Source organism: Camelus bactrianus, chromosome 35 (genome assembly GCF_048773025.1).
Source record: "Camelus bactrianus isolate YW-2024 breed Bactrian camel chromosome 35, ASM4877302v1, whole genome shotgun sequence".
In the NCBI taxonomy this organism is placed as follows: domain Eukaryota; kingdom Metazoa; phylum Chordata; class Mammalia; order Artiodactyla; family Camelidae; genus Camelus; species Camelus bactrianus.
Genome location: NC_133573.1, coordinates 20,097,852 through 20,118,901, shown reverse-complemented (window position 1 = coordinate 20,118,901; position 21,050 = coordinate 20,097,852). Strand labels below are relative to the sequence as shown.

The 21,050-nt window shown below is 40.8% G+C and overlaps 2 protein-coding genes across 2 annotated transcripts in view; one reads left to right on the top strand and one right to left on the bottom strand.

The window, feature by feature from the left end:
- Window positions 1–21,050, top strand: part of KIAA1217 (KIAA1217 ortholog) — a 673,163-nt gene that overhangs the window by 144,632 nt on the left and 507,481 nt on the right. The gene's annotated exons all lie outside the window — the stretch shown is intronic.
- Window positions 2,313–3,711, bottom strand: LOC105079268 (plasmolipin-like). The gene has a single exon (XM_045505050.2). It carries the CDS (start codon window positions 3,331–3,333, stop codon window positions 2,956–2,958), a length of 378 nt encoding a protein of 125 aa, XP_045361006.2. The 5' UTR covers window positions 3,334–3,711; the 3' UTR covers window positions 2,313–2,955.

Here is a 21,050-nt window from a genome sequence, read left to right as displayed (position 1 = left end):
CGTGCACTGGAGTTCTCTGAGGTTGAAGCTATCAACCACTGAAAGCCAAACAATTGACTTGAATCAAGGACAACTGAACAAACCGGAGAGACACAACATTCAGGTTCAGGTTCATTTTCCATGTTCATTATCTGAACAGACAGGTCTTCTGTTGCTAATGTGGCCTCTTTGAGGCTGATGATCTTTATTATAAGTTTGAATATATTTCTTTCCCCTAAAACTGGGATTTGATAACAGAAGAGTAGTTATTAAGGTGCTTGGAGCTAGGAACCTTTTTAACTTTTTAAAAGAATTCTTAAAGGACCAGCTAAAATGTTAGGTATTTTGATTTTGGACTCAAATTCCTCAACTGCTGTACCAGTAGAGAACACATGTTCCCATGTCTTACCTTGTAAGTCTACTGCCCATAATGTAAGGGATTTTAAACCCCTCCTAATTTCATCTTTACCATTAAAATATTTGGGGCTGTATTTGATAGAGAAACAGATTGAGTCAGGAATCCTAGATTCTAGACTTGGCATTGTCTAGCTTTCTTACCCTGGGGATCTCATTTAAACCCTCTGAGCCTCAGTTTCCCCAATTGTAAAAAGGAAAAGGATAATAGTGTCTTACATTTTTTGATGATCATATCTAATAAAGTATGTCAGAGTTATTTCTAAACAATGTAAACTATTATGTCAGTGCTTCTGTTTAGACAAGATCTGGATGTAAACACTGGATCGTGTAATTGCTGGAGGGGTGGTGTTCGGTTTTAATCTCAAAATCAGATTCCTTTGAAACTTCTCCATTACTGATGTTCTTATAACAGAGTTTTTAAAAAAAGGAAAGAAAGAAACACAGCTACAGGCAACCATTAGGATGAGTCAGACTCTGTGTCTAAATAATGTGACTCTTTTCACATCTCTGTCCTAAGGGGTCAATATCTATAGTCACCCAAGACAAACAAAGTTATGTATGTGAATGCAAGCCAGCCATGATATCAGGCTATACAAGTACTCATTTTTAGTTAGCTCTTTTATATCACATTTTCTTGGCTTCTTCCAAATAAAAATCTACCCTGTCAGCTTTCTGTGAAGACCCAGATGTGACTGGCCTAGGAGAACCTGAAATATAAAAATGAGAATTTTTTTCAGTGACTTGGATTCTTTTGGCTTTGGAGAAACCCAAAGGAAATAGTATCTAGTGAACATTTATTATATATCCCCCTTATGAAGTGGTTTTCTTTAAAATGTTGCATAAGTCATACTAATTCCCATAAATTTTTGGTAATTTTTTACGATTCCTGCATAGGCAAGATTGTTATCTGTAATCTTTGCAATATCTTTAGCAGAAATCTACATTTGCAAAACAATATAAAACAAGTTGGAAGTTGTTTTTTTGTTTTTGGGGGGTTTTTTTGAATCTAGTTACATTTTAATTGTTCCCAGTTTTTCAAAACAAGACCAAGGATGCACAGAAATGCCTGTGGCTTGTTATTCAGAGCATGTTGCTCTATGGTAGAAGGAAAATAAGCTCAGGAGGACCCCCCTCTCTGCTGCCACCCCCTCTCTCTACTGTCTGTAGACGCTCCACACATCAAGCACCTAGATTATCTGATCTGTGAACTTTACAGACTTTCAAGGTAGGTGACATTACAGCAATCTCAAGCTCAGCAAGGTGACTAAATGATTTAGTGTTAAACTGAGACCCTTGAGAATAAGGAGGGGGTGCTGTTAAATTTGTGCCATGACGAACAGCATAAATGAGGCAGCCCCAGCAAAGCAGGTAGGAAGTTGGCCTTCCCATCTCAGGTCCAAGAAGTAGTTGGTGCTGCTGAGTGACTCCAGGACTGGAACTGCTTTCTAATAGGCATTTGGAGCCTGTGTATCCACAGGGGGCTGGTTCTAGGACTGCTACCAAAATCCACAGATGCTCAAGTCCCTTATATAGAAGATTGAGTACACTCAATACACCCGACCCGCTATATCAGACAATTGGTGAATCCTTGGATATGGAACCCATGCATATGAAGGGCCGACTGTAGTGACTTGTGCCACAGCTTCCTGAAATTTATAAGCTTCTATAACCATAATTCCCCAACAGCTTTTCCAAATAAGTTCTTCCATTTTTATTTTTGTAAGAAAACCAAAAACAACAAAGTCACCACCAAGCACAGGACAACTCGCCAGCAAGGTCTTGGTCTCCCTCCCTCCTTCCCATCCCAGGTGCTGTCAGCAGTGTCAGGGAGGTACTGATGTTAGCTTTTTCCAAAAGGAATATTACAAACAAGGGCTTGGAAGAGGGAGGGGAGCCTGAAGTTTTTCATCAGTGAGACGTTGCTTAAAACTGATTTGCTTTAAATAACTGGCATGTTTGAAATGCCGGAAAGGAAGACCGTGCTATCAGAATCGTAACCCTCTTTCTCCATGTATCCCTGCAAGTGACACGTTGGCTTGGTGGAGGGCGGGGTCAGAATTGTTTTAAGGAATCAGAACAGCTTCATGAGCTTGCTCAGCAATCCCAGAACAAAAACTAAGATAAGGATAAATACATGCTGTTTGTTAGGCTTATTCTATGGAGGGTCAGGGGCTGCAGGTCCAGAGTCATTGTTAGTTTATTTAGTGCCAGTGAGAAGGCTAGGTCCCAGCCTTGGGCACCGGAGTCCTAAAGAAAAAGCAGAGAGAGTCCCATAACCCTCATCACCTTCTGCTGAAAGTGGGGGATGGAGAGGAGGTCTTGGCTGCTGGCCTCTCCCCAGCCCACGCGCCTGCAGAGGAAGGATCCTGATTCCTTAGGGGTGTCGGGTGAGCCCCAGGAGGCTGATCAGCAGAAAAGCACCAGGCTCAGGCCTTGGGCTGGAGGGGCCACTCGCATGGGGACCCGGCTGCAGCCTTCATCCCCAAGGTGGCCTGTGGCACAGGGGGTTTAGGCATAGCCAACAGCCATCTGACTGGTGGCTGCATTGCTGCCTACTCCTCACCAGGCCTGGAAGCTGAAGAAAGAGCTCACTCCATAGGCAATCATCACTAAACACAAAAAGAAAGAGGCAGCTACCCACTGGTTATACGGACCGGTGCCCTTCAGGGATGTCAGTTCAAACGCAGCAGAGCAGGTGATGAAGGCCGTGATGTAAAGAATGGTGGAGCCCACGTTAAAGATCATTAACACCAGCGGCCAGGGCACCATGTACAGTTTCATGTGCAGCTGAAACAGGTAGAGGATGAAGAGAACGATTGTCACTAGCCAAAGGAAGACAGCGACGAACATCACCCAGCTGTAGGCTGGGTACAGGTGGTATGGGATGTCGGCAATCAGGGCCCACACCAGCAGCCCTAGCACCAACTGCAGCAGCATGAGCGCACCCAGGCTGGAGCACACGAAGCCCCAGATCGGGGCGCAGCGCCGAGATCGGGGAGGAGCGCGGAGATAGGGGCGCAGCGCCGAGATCGGGGAGCAGCGCCGAGATCGGGGAGGAGCGCGGAGATCGGGGCGCAGAGCCGAGACCGAGGCGCCGGCTCCCTCGTGGGGCTGCTGGTCCGTGTGCTCGCTTTAGTCGGGAACTCGGCCATGGCGGCTCCCCTTGCCTCCCGAGGTTGCTCTGGCCGTCGCCCCCGCCGCCGCTCCCTCGGCGGGTGCCGGCTCCTTCGCGGCTCCTCCCGCAGGGTTCTGGCTCCCGCTGCGGATCTCGGCGCTACCGACAGTTGGTTTTGTGTACCTTTCCAAACACTTCCACCTGTCACATAGCATGTCCAAGACACGTGCTGGGAACAGATTACTAAACTGTCTGTTGCTCATTTTACCAGGCTCCTACCTTCCTGGAATTAAACCTTGCAACCAAGTTGAGGGACTTGAAACTTGAACTAACACTAATTTGACCTCATTCTGTTAACCAACAGACAGGATACCAAGACTGAAATTAGGATAGACATTTACTTGGGCTGCTTTTTCCCCTCTTCTCATCCAATTTCTCTCTCTCTCCCTCCCTTCCTCTCTAGGGAGAAATAAGTGGGATGTACTAATATTGAATAGATAGTTATATATGTGATCGTGCATATGAAATCTCTCTGAATTATGGACATTTGAATAGTTTATGGGTTGGAGCTACTCTGCTTAAAGCTACTCTGACTTTTCAGCACAGGCTATGGTGTTGACATATGTTTTCATTTCTCTTGATGGATACTCTTGGTCTTAGATAAGTGCATATATAACTTTACAAGAAACTGCCAAATTGTTTCTAAAGTGATGGGACCATTTTACACTCCTACCTGTAATGTATGAGAGTTCAGTTGCTCTACATTCTTGTCAACACTTGGTATTGGCAGGGTTTTTATTGTAGACATTCTAATGAGTATGTACTAGTATCTCATTGTGGCTTCACCTTGCTTTTCCTGATGACTAATGATGATGTGCACCTTTCATGGCTTATTACCCATTTGCATGCCTTCTTTTGTGCAGTGTCTGTTCTCATCTTTTACACACGTATCAGATTGTCTTCATATTACAGATTCTAAGAGCTCATTATATAAATTAGATAAAAATTCTTGGCCAGATACATGTTTTGCAAAAATTTCCTCCCAGTTTGTGATTCACATTGTAATTTTCTTAAAACTAACATTTGAGGAGCAGATATTTTAATTTTGATGAAGTCCATTTTATCATTTTTTTTTTTTGTTTGTTTTAACTTTTTGATGGCTAGCATTTTCTTTTATTTTTTTCCTAAGAAACACTTGCCCACTTCAGAATTGAGTTTTCTTCCTCTAGGTTTTTTTGTTCGGAAACATAATTGATTTTTGTCTGTTCATCTTGTGTGAGTCAACACTGCTAAATTCAGTTATTAATTTTTATTAATTTTTGATACATTACTTAGGATTTTTTTCACAATCTTGTTTATGTAAAGAGAAACAATGTAATGTTTTTAACACATTTTAGTATCAGGTTAATACAGGCTTCAGAAAATGAGTTTGGATGCATTTTCTTCTCCTCTAATTCCTGAGTTTGTGTCAGATTGATATTAATGGAATGGAATCTATCAGTGAAATCATCTGCGCATAAAGTTTTCTTTGTGGGAAGCTTTTTGATTATAGATTCAAATTCTTCAGTAGAATTAGAGCCATTCAGATTTTCTGTTTCCTCTTGAGGTGGTTTTTGGTAATTCAGATATCAATAATTTATCTTTTTTTCATGATTAAGCTTGCTAGGACTTTATCATTTTTCATATTTTTTTCAAAGACAGTGTTTGTTAATATTGTTTTCTTTGTGTGGATCTGTGCTTTTTATTATTTTCTGCTTTCTATGTATTTTGGGATTATTTTGATCTTTTCATAATTATTGTTAAAGTAGACATTTAGATAACAGATTTTAAATCTTTCTCTTTTTAAAATGTAGTCATTTCTAGTTATAATTTTTCCTCTGAGCACTATGGCTATCTTTTATATATTCTAATGTGTTGTGTTTCATTATCATTTATTTTGAAATTTTTTCTAATTATCTTTGACTCCTTTTTCAATCCATGGATTATTTTAAAATATATTGTCTAATTTTCAAGCATTTGGGAATTTTAAAATATCTTAGTGTTACTGATTTCTAATTTGACTCTTTCATGATCAGAAAATATATTTTGTCAGTTTCCATTTCTTTTGCAATTTATTTAACTTATTTTATGGTTCAGCATATGGCTTATCTTAATGAGCAGTTCGTGTGCTATTGAAACAAATATGTATGTATAATGCAGTTGGATAAAGTCATCTGTAGCTGTTAATTAAGTGAAGTTGGTTGATGGTGTTTTCAGATCTTTAATATGTTTACTGATTTTTTGCCTACTTGATCTATTTACTGATGAAGAAGTAATTTAAAAACCTCAACTATGTTGTCTATTTCTTTAATTCTGGCAGTTTTTGCTTCATATATTTTGTATTTCTATTACTAGTGCATATGCATTTAGGATTGCTAGGTCTTCCTAATGAATTGTGGGTTTTTTGCCATTGTACAATATCTCTTTTTTATTCAACTAATACCTTTGCCTTTAAGACCAATTTGCTACTTATAGAGTCTCATCATCTTTCTTATCCTACTATTCACCTGGAAATCTTTTCCAATCCTTTTACTTTCAACACATCTGCATGTTTCTATATTTGTAAAATGAATCTTTCTAGTTTATAAACTATATTATCTAGCTGAATCATTCTTTAATATACAGTATAATAGTCTTGGCCTTTTAATTGGATTGTTCTGTCCATTTGCATTTAATATACCAATTGATATTGCTATGTTCAAGATAAATCTTGCTATTCTTTCCCCACTTGTCCCATATATTTTTCCCCCTCTATCTTCTTTTGGGTTCATTGAAAAACTTTTACTTTTTCATGTTATTCCTCTTGTTTTTCTTTTTTTTAACCTATTTCTGTTTTATTACTTTCAGTGGTTGCTCTAGGACACAATATTCATCTTTAGTTTATCAGTATTTCTTTAGTTTCACTACTGCACTGCTTTACATCCTCTCCCCACATTCCTCTTCTTACACTTCATGCCTTTCCCTGTATAAATTTAATTGTCTCACATCAGTATAATTCCATGTAACTGTCCCCCTCAGTACTTTAGGCTGTTTTTATTTCTTTTACTTTTATATACATTATTAACCTCATCTTGCAGTTACACTATTTTTACTTTAACAGGCAGTTGTCTTTTAGAGGAATAATAAGAAACATTATCTGTTATATTGCCCGGCCTATTTTTTGGTTTTTTTGTTATTCATCCCTCCAGGATGGAAATGAGTTTTGATCACTTCTACCAGTTCTGAGTTCATCTAGTATTCTTTTCCTTCAGCCTTAGGTCTGCAGGCAATGCATTACCATAGCTTTCATTTATCTTAAATGTATATATTTCACCCTAGTTTTTGAAGCATATTTTCATTCAAATATAGAATTCTGGGTTGACAGTTTTATTTTTCTTTTAGCACTTTAAATATGTTTTTCCATTGTTCTCTGGCCTCTATTGTTCCTGTTGAGAAGTCTGCCATGATTTGTATCATTTTCCCTCATCAATCTTTTTCAGTTTTTTTCCTTATTGTTGGAACTATCAGTTTTTATACTGTTTAATTAAAAGATTAGTTTTTCTCTGAATTTGTTTGATTTTTTTTAAATGAAAGCCATATATATTATAAACTATATATAAATACATGTTATAAATGCCGTGATTTCAACAAACTTTTAATCAAAACATGAAGAAAAGATATCCTTATTAAATGCTTTAATGTCTGTTCAGTTTGAAAATTCCCTTTTAAATGGTGCTTGTCGGGTAGTAATATATGTAGAGTTTTCTTTTATGAGGACATGAGTAACATTTAAACAAACAGTAACTTTTGTGAGATTTTTCCTTTAGTCTGGTTTCTTCTTACTAATGGAAATAAAATTACCATTACAGTAATCTGGAAGGCTGCTTCTAGTCCCCAGTGGCAAGTTTCAGAAACCTTGTTGAGTTTTATGCATCTGGTAGAGACAAGTGGATCATCTTTCATAGTACGTTCAGTGTCTGCTGGCCTCCGGACTGAGTCTGCTGTTGAACCTTGGCCTCTCAGTAACAGAAATCAGCCCTTGAATGAAGAGTTATTAATGACATTCATTAAGCATCAATTTCCATTTCCCCCAGGGAGGAGAAATCTCCTAGATAATTTGCACAGTGTACCTCATTTATTGTGTTAAAATTATTTAAATAATGATGGTTGAGTTTTAAGTTTTATTCAAACTTCACAAAGTTGAGTCATTTGTTCTGTGTTATAAATAAAAGAAAAGATACCACAGTTAAGAATTTTAATAGAACTGGGGTAAAAAATAAATCCATAACTTAAAATAGGTAATGCTATCATCAACTAACCATGACTTGGTGGTTAAAGAAATAGGTGTCCAGTTCCTCCTGGCTGATTTATGGTATTGAAAACACAACTAGACATTAAAGTCTCTCTGGAAAAAGAAGAATGATCAAAGGCAAAGAGACTCATATTCCATTTACAGGATTATTTACAGGATTATTTTTGTTCATTTTCCAAGTTATTTCTTTGTTTTGTTAATTCTCTAATCATCATCTACACTTATCCAATTTACTTTGGAATACATCTTTAGATTTTACCTCAACAAGTAAAAATTTTCTTCTGAATGAATGTGTCATTCTTTTATTAACACTCACACTCCACATACTCTAAGGAGTTCTTGCTATATATTTCTGTCCTCTTCCTTTCCTCACCCTAACCTCACCCCAAAGAAGTCATCACCTGATTATAATGTCTTCAGTTCAAGCTGCAGATAGAGATCTTGTCGGTGACATCTACAATGCTATTTCTTGCTTAGGTACATCATATCTGATTTCATTTGGGCCTCTGGCCTATCATACAGTTGGGTAATGTGTAATGATGGTACCTTGTGAAAAATAATTTCTGAAACAAACTCTTATGTTTCAGCAGGTTCTTTTAGGGGCAGCGTCCTAAAGATTGGGTTAATAATCTCTTGGAGGAAGTCTTGAGTAGCTTAACCTGGATGACACTTGCTTTCTCTGCAAAAACATCTTTAAGCTTGAGATGTTTTCCATTTTCAGGTCTATTTTTAAATTCTTGCTGTTTTCTGAGACCTGGATCTTTTTTTTTTTTTTTAACAAAGTTGAATCAAGTGAGAATCGACATTGTACACTGAAGCTTTGATTGAGAGTCGGTGGTGATTCGTACATTCTGAAGGTTAGAAACTCTAAGTGGACACTTAGGAATTTTGCTGCTTTGAGTTGCTGGCTGGCCTCCCTCCATTTTGATGGAAACAGTTGTGGTCCATTTAATACTATAAGGAGACATTCCTACATTTCCTTAATAACATTTTTGGGGGAAATTAGTGGCAAATTTTTAGATGGTAAGAATATGAACCTTCCTAGATGTTCATGTGGTTAAACTTGTTCATCAGGATCTATTTTAACCACCTCACTGGTATAAATAAAGTAATGTAAGCAGTGCTATTCTCAACTAATAGGTCCCATAGATTGAAAATGAGCTTGTCAGCTCACCAAATCAGGCATGTGATCTGGGGGTCTTCATCAACTTCCTTCATTCTCATTTTATTTATAAGTTAAAATAAAGTTTGTTTGTTTTTTTTGTTTTTGTTTTTTTGGGGTTTTTTTTTTTTTTTTTTTTTTTTTGGTTTCCTGGGGTTTGTTTGTTTATTTGTTTGTTTTTTGCTTCAAATGTTGTTGCTCCTACTGCAACAGTGGCCCAAATTGGCTGACATGACTAAAATTGTCTTGATGGAAATCCTTGGTTTAATTTTTCCTTTTGTGTATCTACTGGCTGTCTTTCTGCTCTTGGCTAAAGTCTGAACCATCTCCATGCTTTGTAGCACTCACTGACGTAAGAGGATCAGTGGACTCGGGGCTTCAGCTGGTGAATTTCCCTGATGGCAGCCAGGGCTGAGGGTGGGAGCTGTGAACACTCATGGACCTTTGCTGAACTCTGAATGATAACAGGACAATGATTTTTAGTTTTATTTGACACGATGACAAATCACTGCACCTTGTGGAATCAAAAGGGTCATTCTTTTCTTAAATAGACCAAAATTTTAAAAAAAATTCTACAATGTATTGTAAAATTTTAATATCTAAGAGTAGTCTGACATGACAAGACATTTTATTTAACAGTAAACAATTAAAAAAAAAAAACCACTTTTTTAAAGTTTTCTCCTGGATCCTCAGTTTCCCTTCTTTTGTGAGTAGAATTCTATTTTGGATTAGGCTAATAGTCAAAGTTCAGAAACTGCCAGAGCATCTGTGATATGGCTGTGTTCTCTGATGCCAATGCTTAGCTGTTGCTAAGGGAGTATAAGAAAACAGTGGCTACTCATATTTTATTGAACAGACTGCACATAAATTCTGACTCTAACCAGAAGAGCGGGTGCTTTATTACAACAGAATGACTTTCTAACTTGGAACTTCGTTTCATATATACTCCATCATACTGATCTCAATTCTGACATTCAGACCACAACTTTTTGGCTTGGAAAAAAATGTTTATATATTTATAAGTTGTATACATTATACATGTACAACCTTCAAACTGTATCCAAAACCCAAGTGAAGAACACAGCTATTATCACTGAAGACCCCTACGTGCTTTCCCATTTCATGTATCACCTTACTTTTTATGATAGCTTTACCATGAATGCTTGTATCTCTAAGAAATACATGGTAAATTTGCAGGTGTCTGAGATCTATAAAAATAGAATTATACTCTGTTTTCTTCTGCAACCTTCTTCAAAATCTTTTTTAAAGTTTTAAATGTAAAATACACTTAACATAAAATTTAGTATCTTAACTCTTTTAAAGTGTACAGATCAGTACTATTAAGTATACTCATATTATTGTGCAACCAATCTCCAAAATATTATCTTGCAAAACTGAAAGTCTAACCCATTAAACTTCTCCCGACCCTCAGTTCCTATCAAGCACCATTCTACTTTCTGTCTTGATGACTATGTTGGCTACCTCATATGAGTGGAATCATATGTTATTTGCCTTTTTGTGACTGACTTGTTTCACGTAACATAATATCCTCAAGTTTTACCAATGCTGTAGTATGCATTAGAATTTCCTTCCTTTTTAAGGCTTAATGCGTCATTCTTTTGATCCATATTAAACTCGTGGGCTAAACCATATTGGTATTTATAGCTATTGTTGTTTAATTTTTACTGCTATATATTATTCCACTGCATAATCATTCCATAGCTTATTTACCCATTCTGGTTTTTGTGGACTTCGAGTTGTTTCTAGGGTTGGTTGGTTTGCTTATGTTATAACCAGTTCCTCTGGAGAGGTCTTGCTCATGGCACCTTGCTTGTGTTGTATGTACCTGTTCAGGAGATTTTCTGGAGTATAAACCTAGGGATGTGCTGAGTGATAGAGTATACACAAGCCAACTTTACTAGACAATGCCAAATTCATGTCCAAAAGTATTTATACCGCTTTATCTTTTTGCATGAGAGTTCTTGTTTCTTCATGTCATTGCCAGTGCTTGATATTGTCAGAATTTTTCATGTCTGCCAATCTGGTGAGCGCTAAGTGATATCTCATCAGGGTTTTATTCTGCATTTCCCTAATTGCTAACAAAGTTAGGGGATCTTTTGGCATGTCTGTCTTGAATCTTCAAATCCTGTTTGGACTAACAGTGAAGAAATCTAACTTGAGGGAGAAACAGAAAACTTTCTCTATCTCCAAACTTTAACTCTGTAGCTGTAACTCTGTAATTGATTGCTAACTCTGGCAGCTTTCCCCCCGGTGCAGCAATTTAAATATATAAAATGAGCACTGCCTTTAAACCCCCTGTTGAATGATTTCTTTCCTTCTGATGCTGCTCACAAGATTTGAATGAAAGAAGGCCCATGGTCTACTAGCCCCACTATGAGAAAGCTCAGAGGACCAGAGTCTAACATTTTTGACTGAGAGATGCCTGGGAATATGTATGTGTGGGTGTAAAACACATTTTTTTAAACAAGAGAACAATTATCTTCTTCCTTTTTAAAGTCCCAAACCACTACCCCAACATCCTCTTTTGTCTTCAGCTAAAGATGGTTTTTAAAGTGAGGGTTTCAGCCACTGGAGGGAGATATTCAGTTCTCCTGTGTCTCTCCATGTTATTAAACTTTTGTTTGATTTTCTCCTGTTAATCTGTTTCACTTCAATTTAATTCTTAGACCAACCAGAAGAACTTAGAAGGGTAGAGGAAAATTTCTTCCTCCCTTACACCATATATACTGAAATATTTTTTGTTCAGCCCTTCTCTACCCATGACTAACAGTAGCTTGGAGAGTTCTACCAAGTGGAAGACTTACTTGTATGAGTCTTTGGTCTGATGCTCAGCCATCATTATGTTTTCAAAGGGCATGCTGAGATAAATGCAATGGGTATTTAAGGTATTTTTAACATCATAAGAATGTATGGCATACACACTGCCTGGAGTGATCAGAAACACAGTGGGTGCTGTGTAGACATTTGGCGATGGCAATGAAATGCTAAGAATGGGTGACCTTAACAGTAGTCCAGATAATGCTACTGTGTTAGGTATTAATCATGTGATCTTAGTTTATAACTGTAGTAGCCATAATGAATATTTATAAAGCATGTTATATTTAGCAAAGCTTTTCTTAGATTATATTTGTCAAGATAGGCTAAGTTTGGCCGTACTTAGAACAATCTCCAAAATATTCTTGGTTTAACACAACAAAGGTTCATGTCGCATTCTTCTAAAGCCAGCTGTGGGGAGAAGTGGTCCCCTAGACCTTGACCAGGACTGCTTTTGCTTGAGGCTCTTCGGTATCAAAGTGTGCAACCACGGTTGTCACAGCAAGCAAAGGGACAAATCATATATTAGCTTTTGACTGCTTCCACCTGGAATTGACATAGGTCCCTTCTGCTCAGATTTCACTTGATTAAACAAGTCATGTCGTCCCATCAAGCCTTAAAGGAACTGGCAAGTGCAATCCTGTTGTTCCCGAACTGAACTCAGGTCCCCTCACTGGACACGTGGCAAAGCCAATCTCCTGACAGCAAGTTGTGGTGAAAGAAAGCCCAGCATTCATTGCAGGGTGCCCAGGAAGGAGAACGGGCAGCTAGAGCTCAAAAGACCCAAACTCCCCGATGGCTTTCAGGCAAGGGTTTTAAGAGGCAACATTAGAGGGTGAGGGTCACAGGGTGTGTGATCAGCTGGTGGACATTTTTCTGGTGGGTTGGTGGTGGGGTAACAGTGTTTTGGGAATCTTAATCATCAGCTTCTGGTTCCAACCCGCCTGGAGACTACGTGCTTGTGGTCAGCATGTAGTCACCATCCTCCACCTGGGTGGGGGTCTTGGTTTCCACAGAACAACTCAAAGATATGCATCAGATTGTTACGTAGATCCCTTGAGGAGGAATGAGGAGTCCTGTGTCTCTATTTTATCCTTGAACTATTGTGCAAACTACCATGACTTTTCTGGCTTGAGTGCATTCCTTCATTTCGCAGTCCCTCATTTCTGTAACCATTAACTGTTTGAGTCTGCTCTTTGGAACTTGGGGAGGGCCCCACAAGAAACAAGAGGCATGGAGGGGATTGTACTGGGGAGGGCCTCCTGCTCAGTTCCAGCCCCCCTGCACCCTTTTCTTTGACACTCCTCCATCCTGAGGGGAACAGTGCAGGACAAGAAAGGGAATGAAAGTTAATCATAAACTCAGCAGAGGAATTCAGTTTTAGGGGCACTCAGTTTCACTGTGACCCAGAAAGAAATGAAAACATGAAATATTGGTGAACAGGGTAGTCACTCCACCTGCATTATCTAATTTGTCACTGAGTCTGTCAATGGGCTCAAAATTTTAGTACTCTTATTTTGCAGGTGAAAAAAAAAAAAAAAAAAAAAGAACCAGAAAGGTTGAATAACGCCCACAGCCACACAAATAGTAAGAGAGGGGCCAGCCTTTGACCCCAACCCTTGAACTCCAAACCTCTTATTCTTTCCACCCGTCACAGGGATGAGTTCATCGCTCAGAGTGTGTGTTTAGGAACAGACTTCACTTGACTTGGTTTATTTTGCCGAGTAGTCACCCTCTTGGCAAGCATGTATCTAAAGTATCAGTGTGCAGCCAGCTATCTGACTCTGAGGGCAGGAGGATTGCAATGCTTGTTTTTTTGCTGCTGAGAAAATTCCCAGGTGCACAGGGGGAAATCTGCCCAGGACCCTGGGGCACACCCGCTGTCTGCTGAGTGGCCCCAGAGGATCTGAGCAGAGTGAGTTTTTGGAGATTGTCTCTACACACCTCTCCACTCAGAGACCAGCCCACTATGTGTCCCACCATGACCTGCTCCACACCCACAGCCACCAGCCCGGAGAAGGAGGGAGTTCAGCCATCAGCCGGCCTTCCTTTGGGGGCCAAAGTGTGGTTTCCACTTTACAGAGGATGACAGCACGTCCTTAAAAGGTTCAATCACTTGTCCAAGGTCATAGGGATAAGGGGATGGGGGAGTGGGAGCCCTGGACTCCACAATCCTCAGAGAGACCTTTCTTGGTTGTATCAGACAGCTTAAAAGGGGCCCCACAGAATGCTTTGCTGTGAACTTCTGAGAGCAGATAAGAGGAAGAAGGGGGGTGTCCAGCACCCATCTGCTGGAAAGAGTCCATTCTTTGGTAAAAGGGAAAAGAGTTAATGACTATGTCATAAATCAGTCTATCATTATCATCCCCCAACAAATGTCAAACATTGAACAATACGTGTGAACCATTCCCTTGAAATCAAGACTGAGTGTGTCATGGCAGGAAAGAGTGAACATGTGTACAGACTTGCACACACACACCCCAAACATACAATCAAGACTTTTCTCACGATCTTATGTTCCTAGTCTCTTCATTGCTCACTCCTTTCTGAGAATAACCAGATGTAAAAAGGAATGTACTTAAACAACAAATAAGAAGTGGAGAAAAAAAAAAGATTTTTGTAGGTATTAGGGGTTTGGGATTATATGTGATTTTAGTTTTTTGTTTTTTTTTTTTTAATTTGGGGTAAAACTCTAATTAGGGCCAATTTTTATTTTGATTTCTATAAAGTAGTCTTACTACCAAAAATATTACACAAGCTCCCCAATTTGCAGTTTCTTGTAGATTTGTGTTCGGGAAAATAGTTCTGGATGGATGGCTTAAGAAAGTGGATCATCTCCAAGACTAAGTCCCCAACATGCATTTGGTTTCATGATTGCTGTGAGGTCATGTGGAATGTATGGGAACAGTCCACAAGGTCAGACAGGCAAAAAAGCAGTTCTGGTTACTGGAGCCCAACAGGTTGTGGACATCAGAAAACAGAAAAGTCTTGCTGTAGAGCTGATGTGAAATCCACCCCCCAACCTGGCTCAATTTCTTAGTAACTGATGATCAGACAGACCACTGCCACCCACCATGACTGAGTGCCTTTACATTTTATGAATGCCTTTTTTTTTTTTTTTGAGAATATGTGAAATTTAATGGGCTAAATTCTATCATGGGAAGAATGTTTATGAGAATAATAACTGCATTCCACAATGACTCAAATATTTATACACGGAGGTGTTGAGGCCAGTGTATATGAAGTGGTCTGACGCAGCTTAAAAGCCCTTGATGGATTTCTACATATAAATAATTGACATGAAATCTGCACGGTGTTCTCCCATATGTATTAAAGCAAATGGCCTGAGGATCAGTGTCGGACTGCTGCTTTGCTTGTGTTACTCAACAGATAGGCTGACTCTATTTTCTCTTCTCCCTCCTTGATTTTCTCCTTACTGCCCTCTTCATTCCTTGTTGTCTTTCTTCAACAAATAATTATTGAGGGGTAACTACAGGCTTTTCTAGGTGCTGGAGGAACTGCCATGAACAAGATATAACTGTCTTCTCCTACAGGTAACATTTGAGAGTAAAGGGGACACATTGCAACAAATAGAGAAAGATCATTTCAGGGAGGGATGAGTGCTGTGTGGTTAATGGGATGGGGCTTGGCAGTGATGCCAGATTGGGTAGCCAGGGAAGGAGTCTGCATTTGAAATGTGAGCAAGTGACCCTGGGAAGACATGGAGGAGAGAATCCCAGGAGGAGGGAAGAGCTGAAGCAAACGCAGAAGGCAGAGGGCGGGTTCGGTTCTGAGAGCCTGTGTGGCTGGAGCAATGACAGCAGGTGATGACAGATGCAGGATGAGAAGGTGGCCAGGACCCAGATCGCACACGTGGGATTGCCTGCTGCTAAGGAATTCAGATTGAAGAAGCTATTGCTGTATCATTTTGTTTCAGAAGTTTTCCACAATTTGGGTTTCATCTTCTCAGCTACACGTCCTCCAGTTCTGTGGCTAATAATTTCCCCTTCGGAACCGTGGTCCCCTACTCCCCCGAAGGTGGTGACATTACTCACTCCTCATTTTTCCCCACCCCTCTGACTGCTCTCTCTGCTCATTCACATACTCTTCCTCGGCAAACCCCTTGGCTCTTGCTATGCCCAGGTATCACCCTCAACAGTCCTCTTTCTTTCAACACCCTCTCTGGGTGACTTCTTTTGGACCGTGGTTTCTATTATGACTAGTTTCCAGCCCAACCCTGACTTCTCAGCTGAGTGTAGGGGCCAGCTGGACATCCAGTGGGAGATGTCCAGACTTTTCAGTGTCAACTTTTCTAATGTCTCCCTTTCCCCCAAAGGATGAAACCAAAGTTCCTGAGTGACCCTCTATGCTCTGACCATGCTCCATCTTCAACCACATACCTGTATCTTCCTCCCGAGGCTGTGAGACACCAAGAGGGCAGCTCATAGGTTAGCCACCACCCCAACTTTTCCCCCAAGCGCACTTCACTGAAAAGTTTGTTCCATGTACCTCTGGCCACCAAATGGGTGTCAGGTGGTGCCCTAGGGGCTCAGCACACAGAGATGAACAGGGCCTCCTAGGTTCACGGGTGAGACCAGAAGTCAAAGATGAGGATGACTGAGTTCGAGATAACCAATATGCCCTCAGAGAAAATAACTCAAAATGAAGAATGTGCTTAAATTTGTTTAAAGAGCCCATAAAAAAGTTTTTAGGAAGGAAATCGAGTCAAAGCATGATTTGGGAAAAAGAAAGAAGGGACAGAAAAATGGTTAGTAAATGGAAATTATGTAGGAGAGGAAAAAGTGGGCAAATTATTTCTGAACCTCAGGTGAAAATGCCTTCTGAAGAAGCAGGGAAGAGTGAGGATTTCTAGATAGGAAGGAGACAAGATAGACAGCCAGCCAGGGAAGTCTCCATACTTCCTCCACTAGGTTGTGGGCAATGGCTCCAGTGGCCCCATGTTACAACCTTCACCGGGGAAAGGAAAGTGATCTCCCTAATTGGGGGAGACCTCCTTTAGATCCAGGCTCTAGATTAAGTAAAAGGAAGTAAAATATGCTCAAGAAGAAAATTAAATCCTGGATAAAGAAAACAGAGGTGTGACAAATGACAAGGCAGATAAAGACAGCCTGAAGCTGATCATTTCAGTATGACAATAAGTGTAAGCTGATCCTTCCACATCACTGCTATGAACAGGCCTGAAGGCTGGTCCATGGTGATGTCTGGCCCCGAGCAGCATAAAGGGGGCTGGCTATGAGAGAAATCAGACCGCTGGTCCAGTCCTGATTAGCAAGATGCTCAAACCTGGTGGGTCCACCAGCATGGAGTTGCCAATGGTGGGCTTTGACTCCTCTAAGGAAATACTGATCTGTGCTACTTAGGATTGGAGTCAGTAATGTACATATTAAAGAAAAATTAATTTACATTTGTTTTTTTTTTAATTGAAGTATAGTCAGTTTACAGTGTTGTGTCAATTTCTGGTGTACAGCACAGTGCTGCAGTCATACATGAATATACATGTATTCATTTTCACATTTTTTTCATTGTGAGCTACCACAATGTATCAAATATAGTTGCCTGTGCTATACTGTATAAACTTGTTTATCTTTTTTTTTATATACCAGCCAGTATCTGCAAATCTTGAACTCCCAATTTATCCCTTCTCACCCTCTTCCCCCCGGTAACCATAAGTTTATTTTCTATGTCTGTGAGTTTGTTTCTGTTTTATATATAACTTCATTTGTCGTGTGTGTGTGTGTGTGTGTGTGTGTGTGTGTGTGTGTGTGTGTGTGTGACTTGTTAAAGATGGTAAAGAAGACTTATTCAAGGGAGATTACCATAATGGGGTTTTGCCATTTGAAGAGAGACCAGGCTTAACTCCTAATACAATAAAGAAAAGTGGGGATTTGTAGCCAAGGAGCAGGTGGGAGTTGGTGGATGGAAAATTACTTACAATAGGTAACCTGTAATTTCAGAGATATGGATGATCATTCCTGGTCCCCAATGCATTTTAGATTCAACCAACACTTAAAGAATATTTACAATGTGAAAGTTGCTGTTGAGTCCATCCATGTATTATTCATTTCATTCATGCAAGTATCCTGTGATGTAGGTATTGGTAACCCAGTTACTGGCCTGTGGTTATTTCAAATTAGAACTATTTTCATCATCAACAGGTTTATAGCTTCTCCCATTGAAATGCAAACCTTTTCATGTCACCATCACATATAAGAACAATTGCTATATGAAGCAAAGTTTTTTTTCTTTTAAATGTATTTGTGTGTGTGTGTGTGTGTAGGGGTTCTGTTTCTCTGAATCAACCATTCTCTTCCCCACCCAACTCCCAAATTAAAAATGCATGAGTAATAGGTTTGAGAAGGAAATTTTATTTATGATACGTGTGGCAAAACTGGACCCACATCACCCAAATATCTTAGCAAGACATTGATGGAGCTGGTCTTGTCTTCCATGGTGTGGGTCACTGTCCAGGCATGATATGAGTGATTACCCAGGGAGGACTGCTGTAAGTGTGCAATGTCTTCGGCTCTTACGTAGAGCTGCGCTTCATGATTGGTAAGCAACTGGGGTGAGACTCCCTTGGCAATAACCACCTGGCTCAGTGCAGTTCTAAGCTGAGTTGTGACAGCATCAGCTGTGGCAGGTAATGAAGCAGGAGGGGCCCTAATAAATTCTCCCCTCTGCCATTAGAATCATGGGAAGCAGCCACGTCCTGGCCACTACGTGGCATGGTTCCTCGACGTGCATCCCTTCCCTCCCCTCCCATTTACCTGCTCACTGATGCTGTCATGCCATTAACAAAGAATAAAGCCCCCTCACTCCCCAGTTTTGAGGAGAGCTTTAAGAGCAGATGCCCTTGAGAAAGGTAATGCCTTGACCTAAATTGACACAGAGGTGATGGTTCCCGTGGATTAGGACTCAGGTTCTGAGTCTTCGGGAGCTGTTGACTGTCTACCCTCTGCAACCAGATTTAAATGAGCATTTAACAGAGTCTTTTAGAGAAGGCCTGGGAGCACCAGGAGGAACTGTTTGGCTCTCAGGTAAAATTCAAGACAGCCCATAATAAAATAGTCACTTGCCTTTCAGTGTGATAGGAATGATGGAATACATGCTCCACTGGAAAGGATTTGAGAAGCAGGTTAAGGTGGCTGAGATACAGAGCAGGCATGTTGGCCTCAGTAGCAAGAGGAGACTTGGATTGCCAGTGGTCTTAGTGCCACCTCATCGTCCTTCATCAGAAAAGTGACACAGTCACGTCCACTTCAGCCAGTCTGTTAGTGATGTTTTCTTTAAAGTCTCTCTCTCCTGAGTTGTTTGTATAGCATCCAACATAGCATGTCCAGCTATGGAGAAAGCTGAAGCATGTATCCTTAGGAACAAAGGTCACCCCTGGTAACTGTCCTTTCCTAAGACAGCCTCTGAGTTCACAATGACTTGTGACAGCCAGCCAGCCTCTTAATAGAGACCTTCCTTTTACTGGGAGGAACTCCCCTGAAGGCCCTGCATTTGCCTCCTTCACTGCAGGGCAGATAAAAGAGCTGTCACTCCAAATCATGCCCAGAGAACAGACATCGTCTCAAGTACAAGAGTTTATGCTGTAAATGAAGACTAGCAGAGCTGCGCAGTTCTGACTTTTTACCCAGTGCTTTTCTGTTCCTAAAAAAAGAAAAAGAAGCTTCCCTTTGCTCCATTGTCATCCCTGCCCCCACAATGTGCCTTATAAACTTGCATGGTTGTGGGGCTGGAGGTGCTTTTTGGATGAAAGTTGTGGGAGTGAGGAGTGTGGGAAGATGATTTAATTAGAAGACCAGGGGCTGGAATGGAGAGATAAGTGAGGCAGTGCCCAGTGGCCACTGGCAAGTCCAGGGATGGTGGAGTACGAGGCAGGCTGCCAGGGAAATTGCTGCTTTCAGAACAGCATTGGCACTCGTAGTTGGCATACTCTCCAAGAGAGGGGAAAAAAATCAGCCAGATCCTTTAAGTAGACCAATAAAAATATTACTTCTTCTATTTCTTTTCTAATTCTGCCTTTACACACTGGGAAGGCAGATAGTGTGAGGGAGTGGAGGTACCTGCTTCCTGTTCCTTCCATCTGTGGTCCTCGCGCATGCAAGGCAAGGCTGGCCAATCTGAACTCACACTTTCAATCCTTCATTCATTTAAGCGCCATTCATGATGGCCTTCTCAGAACCAGCACTTCCTAGATGCTGGGGATGGAGCAGTCAAGACCGACGCCCTCCCTAAGTGGTAGAGAGCTGGGCACCACACTAGGCCAGGGATGCTGAGTCAGGAGAGGGGACCCAAACAGTCCAAGGGCTTCAGTAAGACAGCCTGAAGAGGAGGACACTGGGGCAAAAGTTTGAAGGATGGGTGTGTCTTCGCCAGGCTTCAAGGGAGGGAAGTCCCTTCTAGATGGAAGAAAGCTTCTTAATGGCAGGTTGCAGCTTACAATGGGTCTGGCACAAGATGTGACAGGGTAACAGGGACACACCTGAGGCCAGTCACCAGTACACACACTTCCATCTTTTTCCTCCACATTGGTACAAAATCCTGGTTTCAGCCCTTACTCAGCCACTGTGGCTTCCTGGGCATAATCAGATGCCACAACAAGTTATCCTCTCTCACCCCATGTCACCCCAGCCCAGCCTTGGGGACAATGTGAACACCTGTTAACCCTCTGTGCTTAGGGCCCAGAACGATTCTCCTTTTTAGTCAAACCTATTCAAAAAAAAAAAAGGTGGGGGTGAATAATTGCCTGGTGAGCTGCCTGTTTTGTGATGTTTGACAGCCACCCTGGATCCAACTTAGGTACCATCCAAACTCTCAACCTGATGTCAAGTGGGGCATCTTGCTCAAGTCCTGAATTAATAAATAGATCTCGTGACTCAAACTTACATCTGTCTACGCTTCAAATCCCCCTTGAGCATCACTAGGGAGAAGACAAAGAATTACAGATCAGACCTGAGTCGCCGACACTGAAGGGAAGGCAGGGAAGAGAGGGAGAGTCTCACAAGAGAAAAGAGAAGAAGGGGAGGGGAGAAGGGAGGAAGAAAAATAAATAGCTGGAAGGGAAGGTGGAAATCAGGAAATCAAAATTGCACAGGAGTAGGGGGAGGAGGCAGGGCTGCAGAGAAGTCGTGTAGCTAAGACAAAAGAAGTGGTCCTTGGGCTTGGAAACAGGTAGGCCATAAACT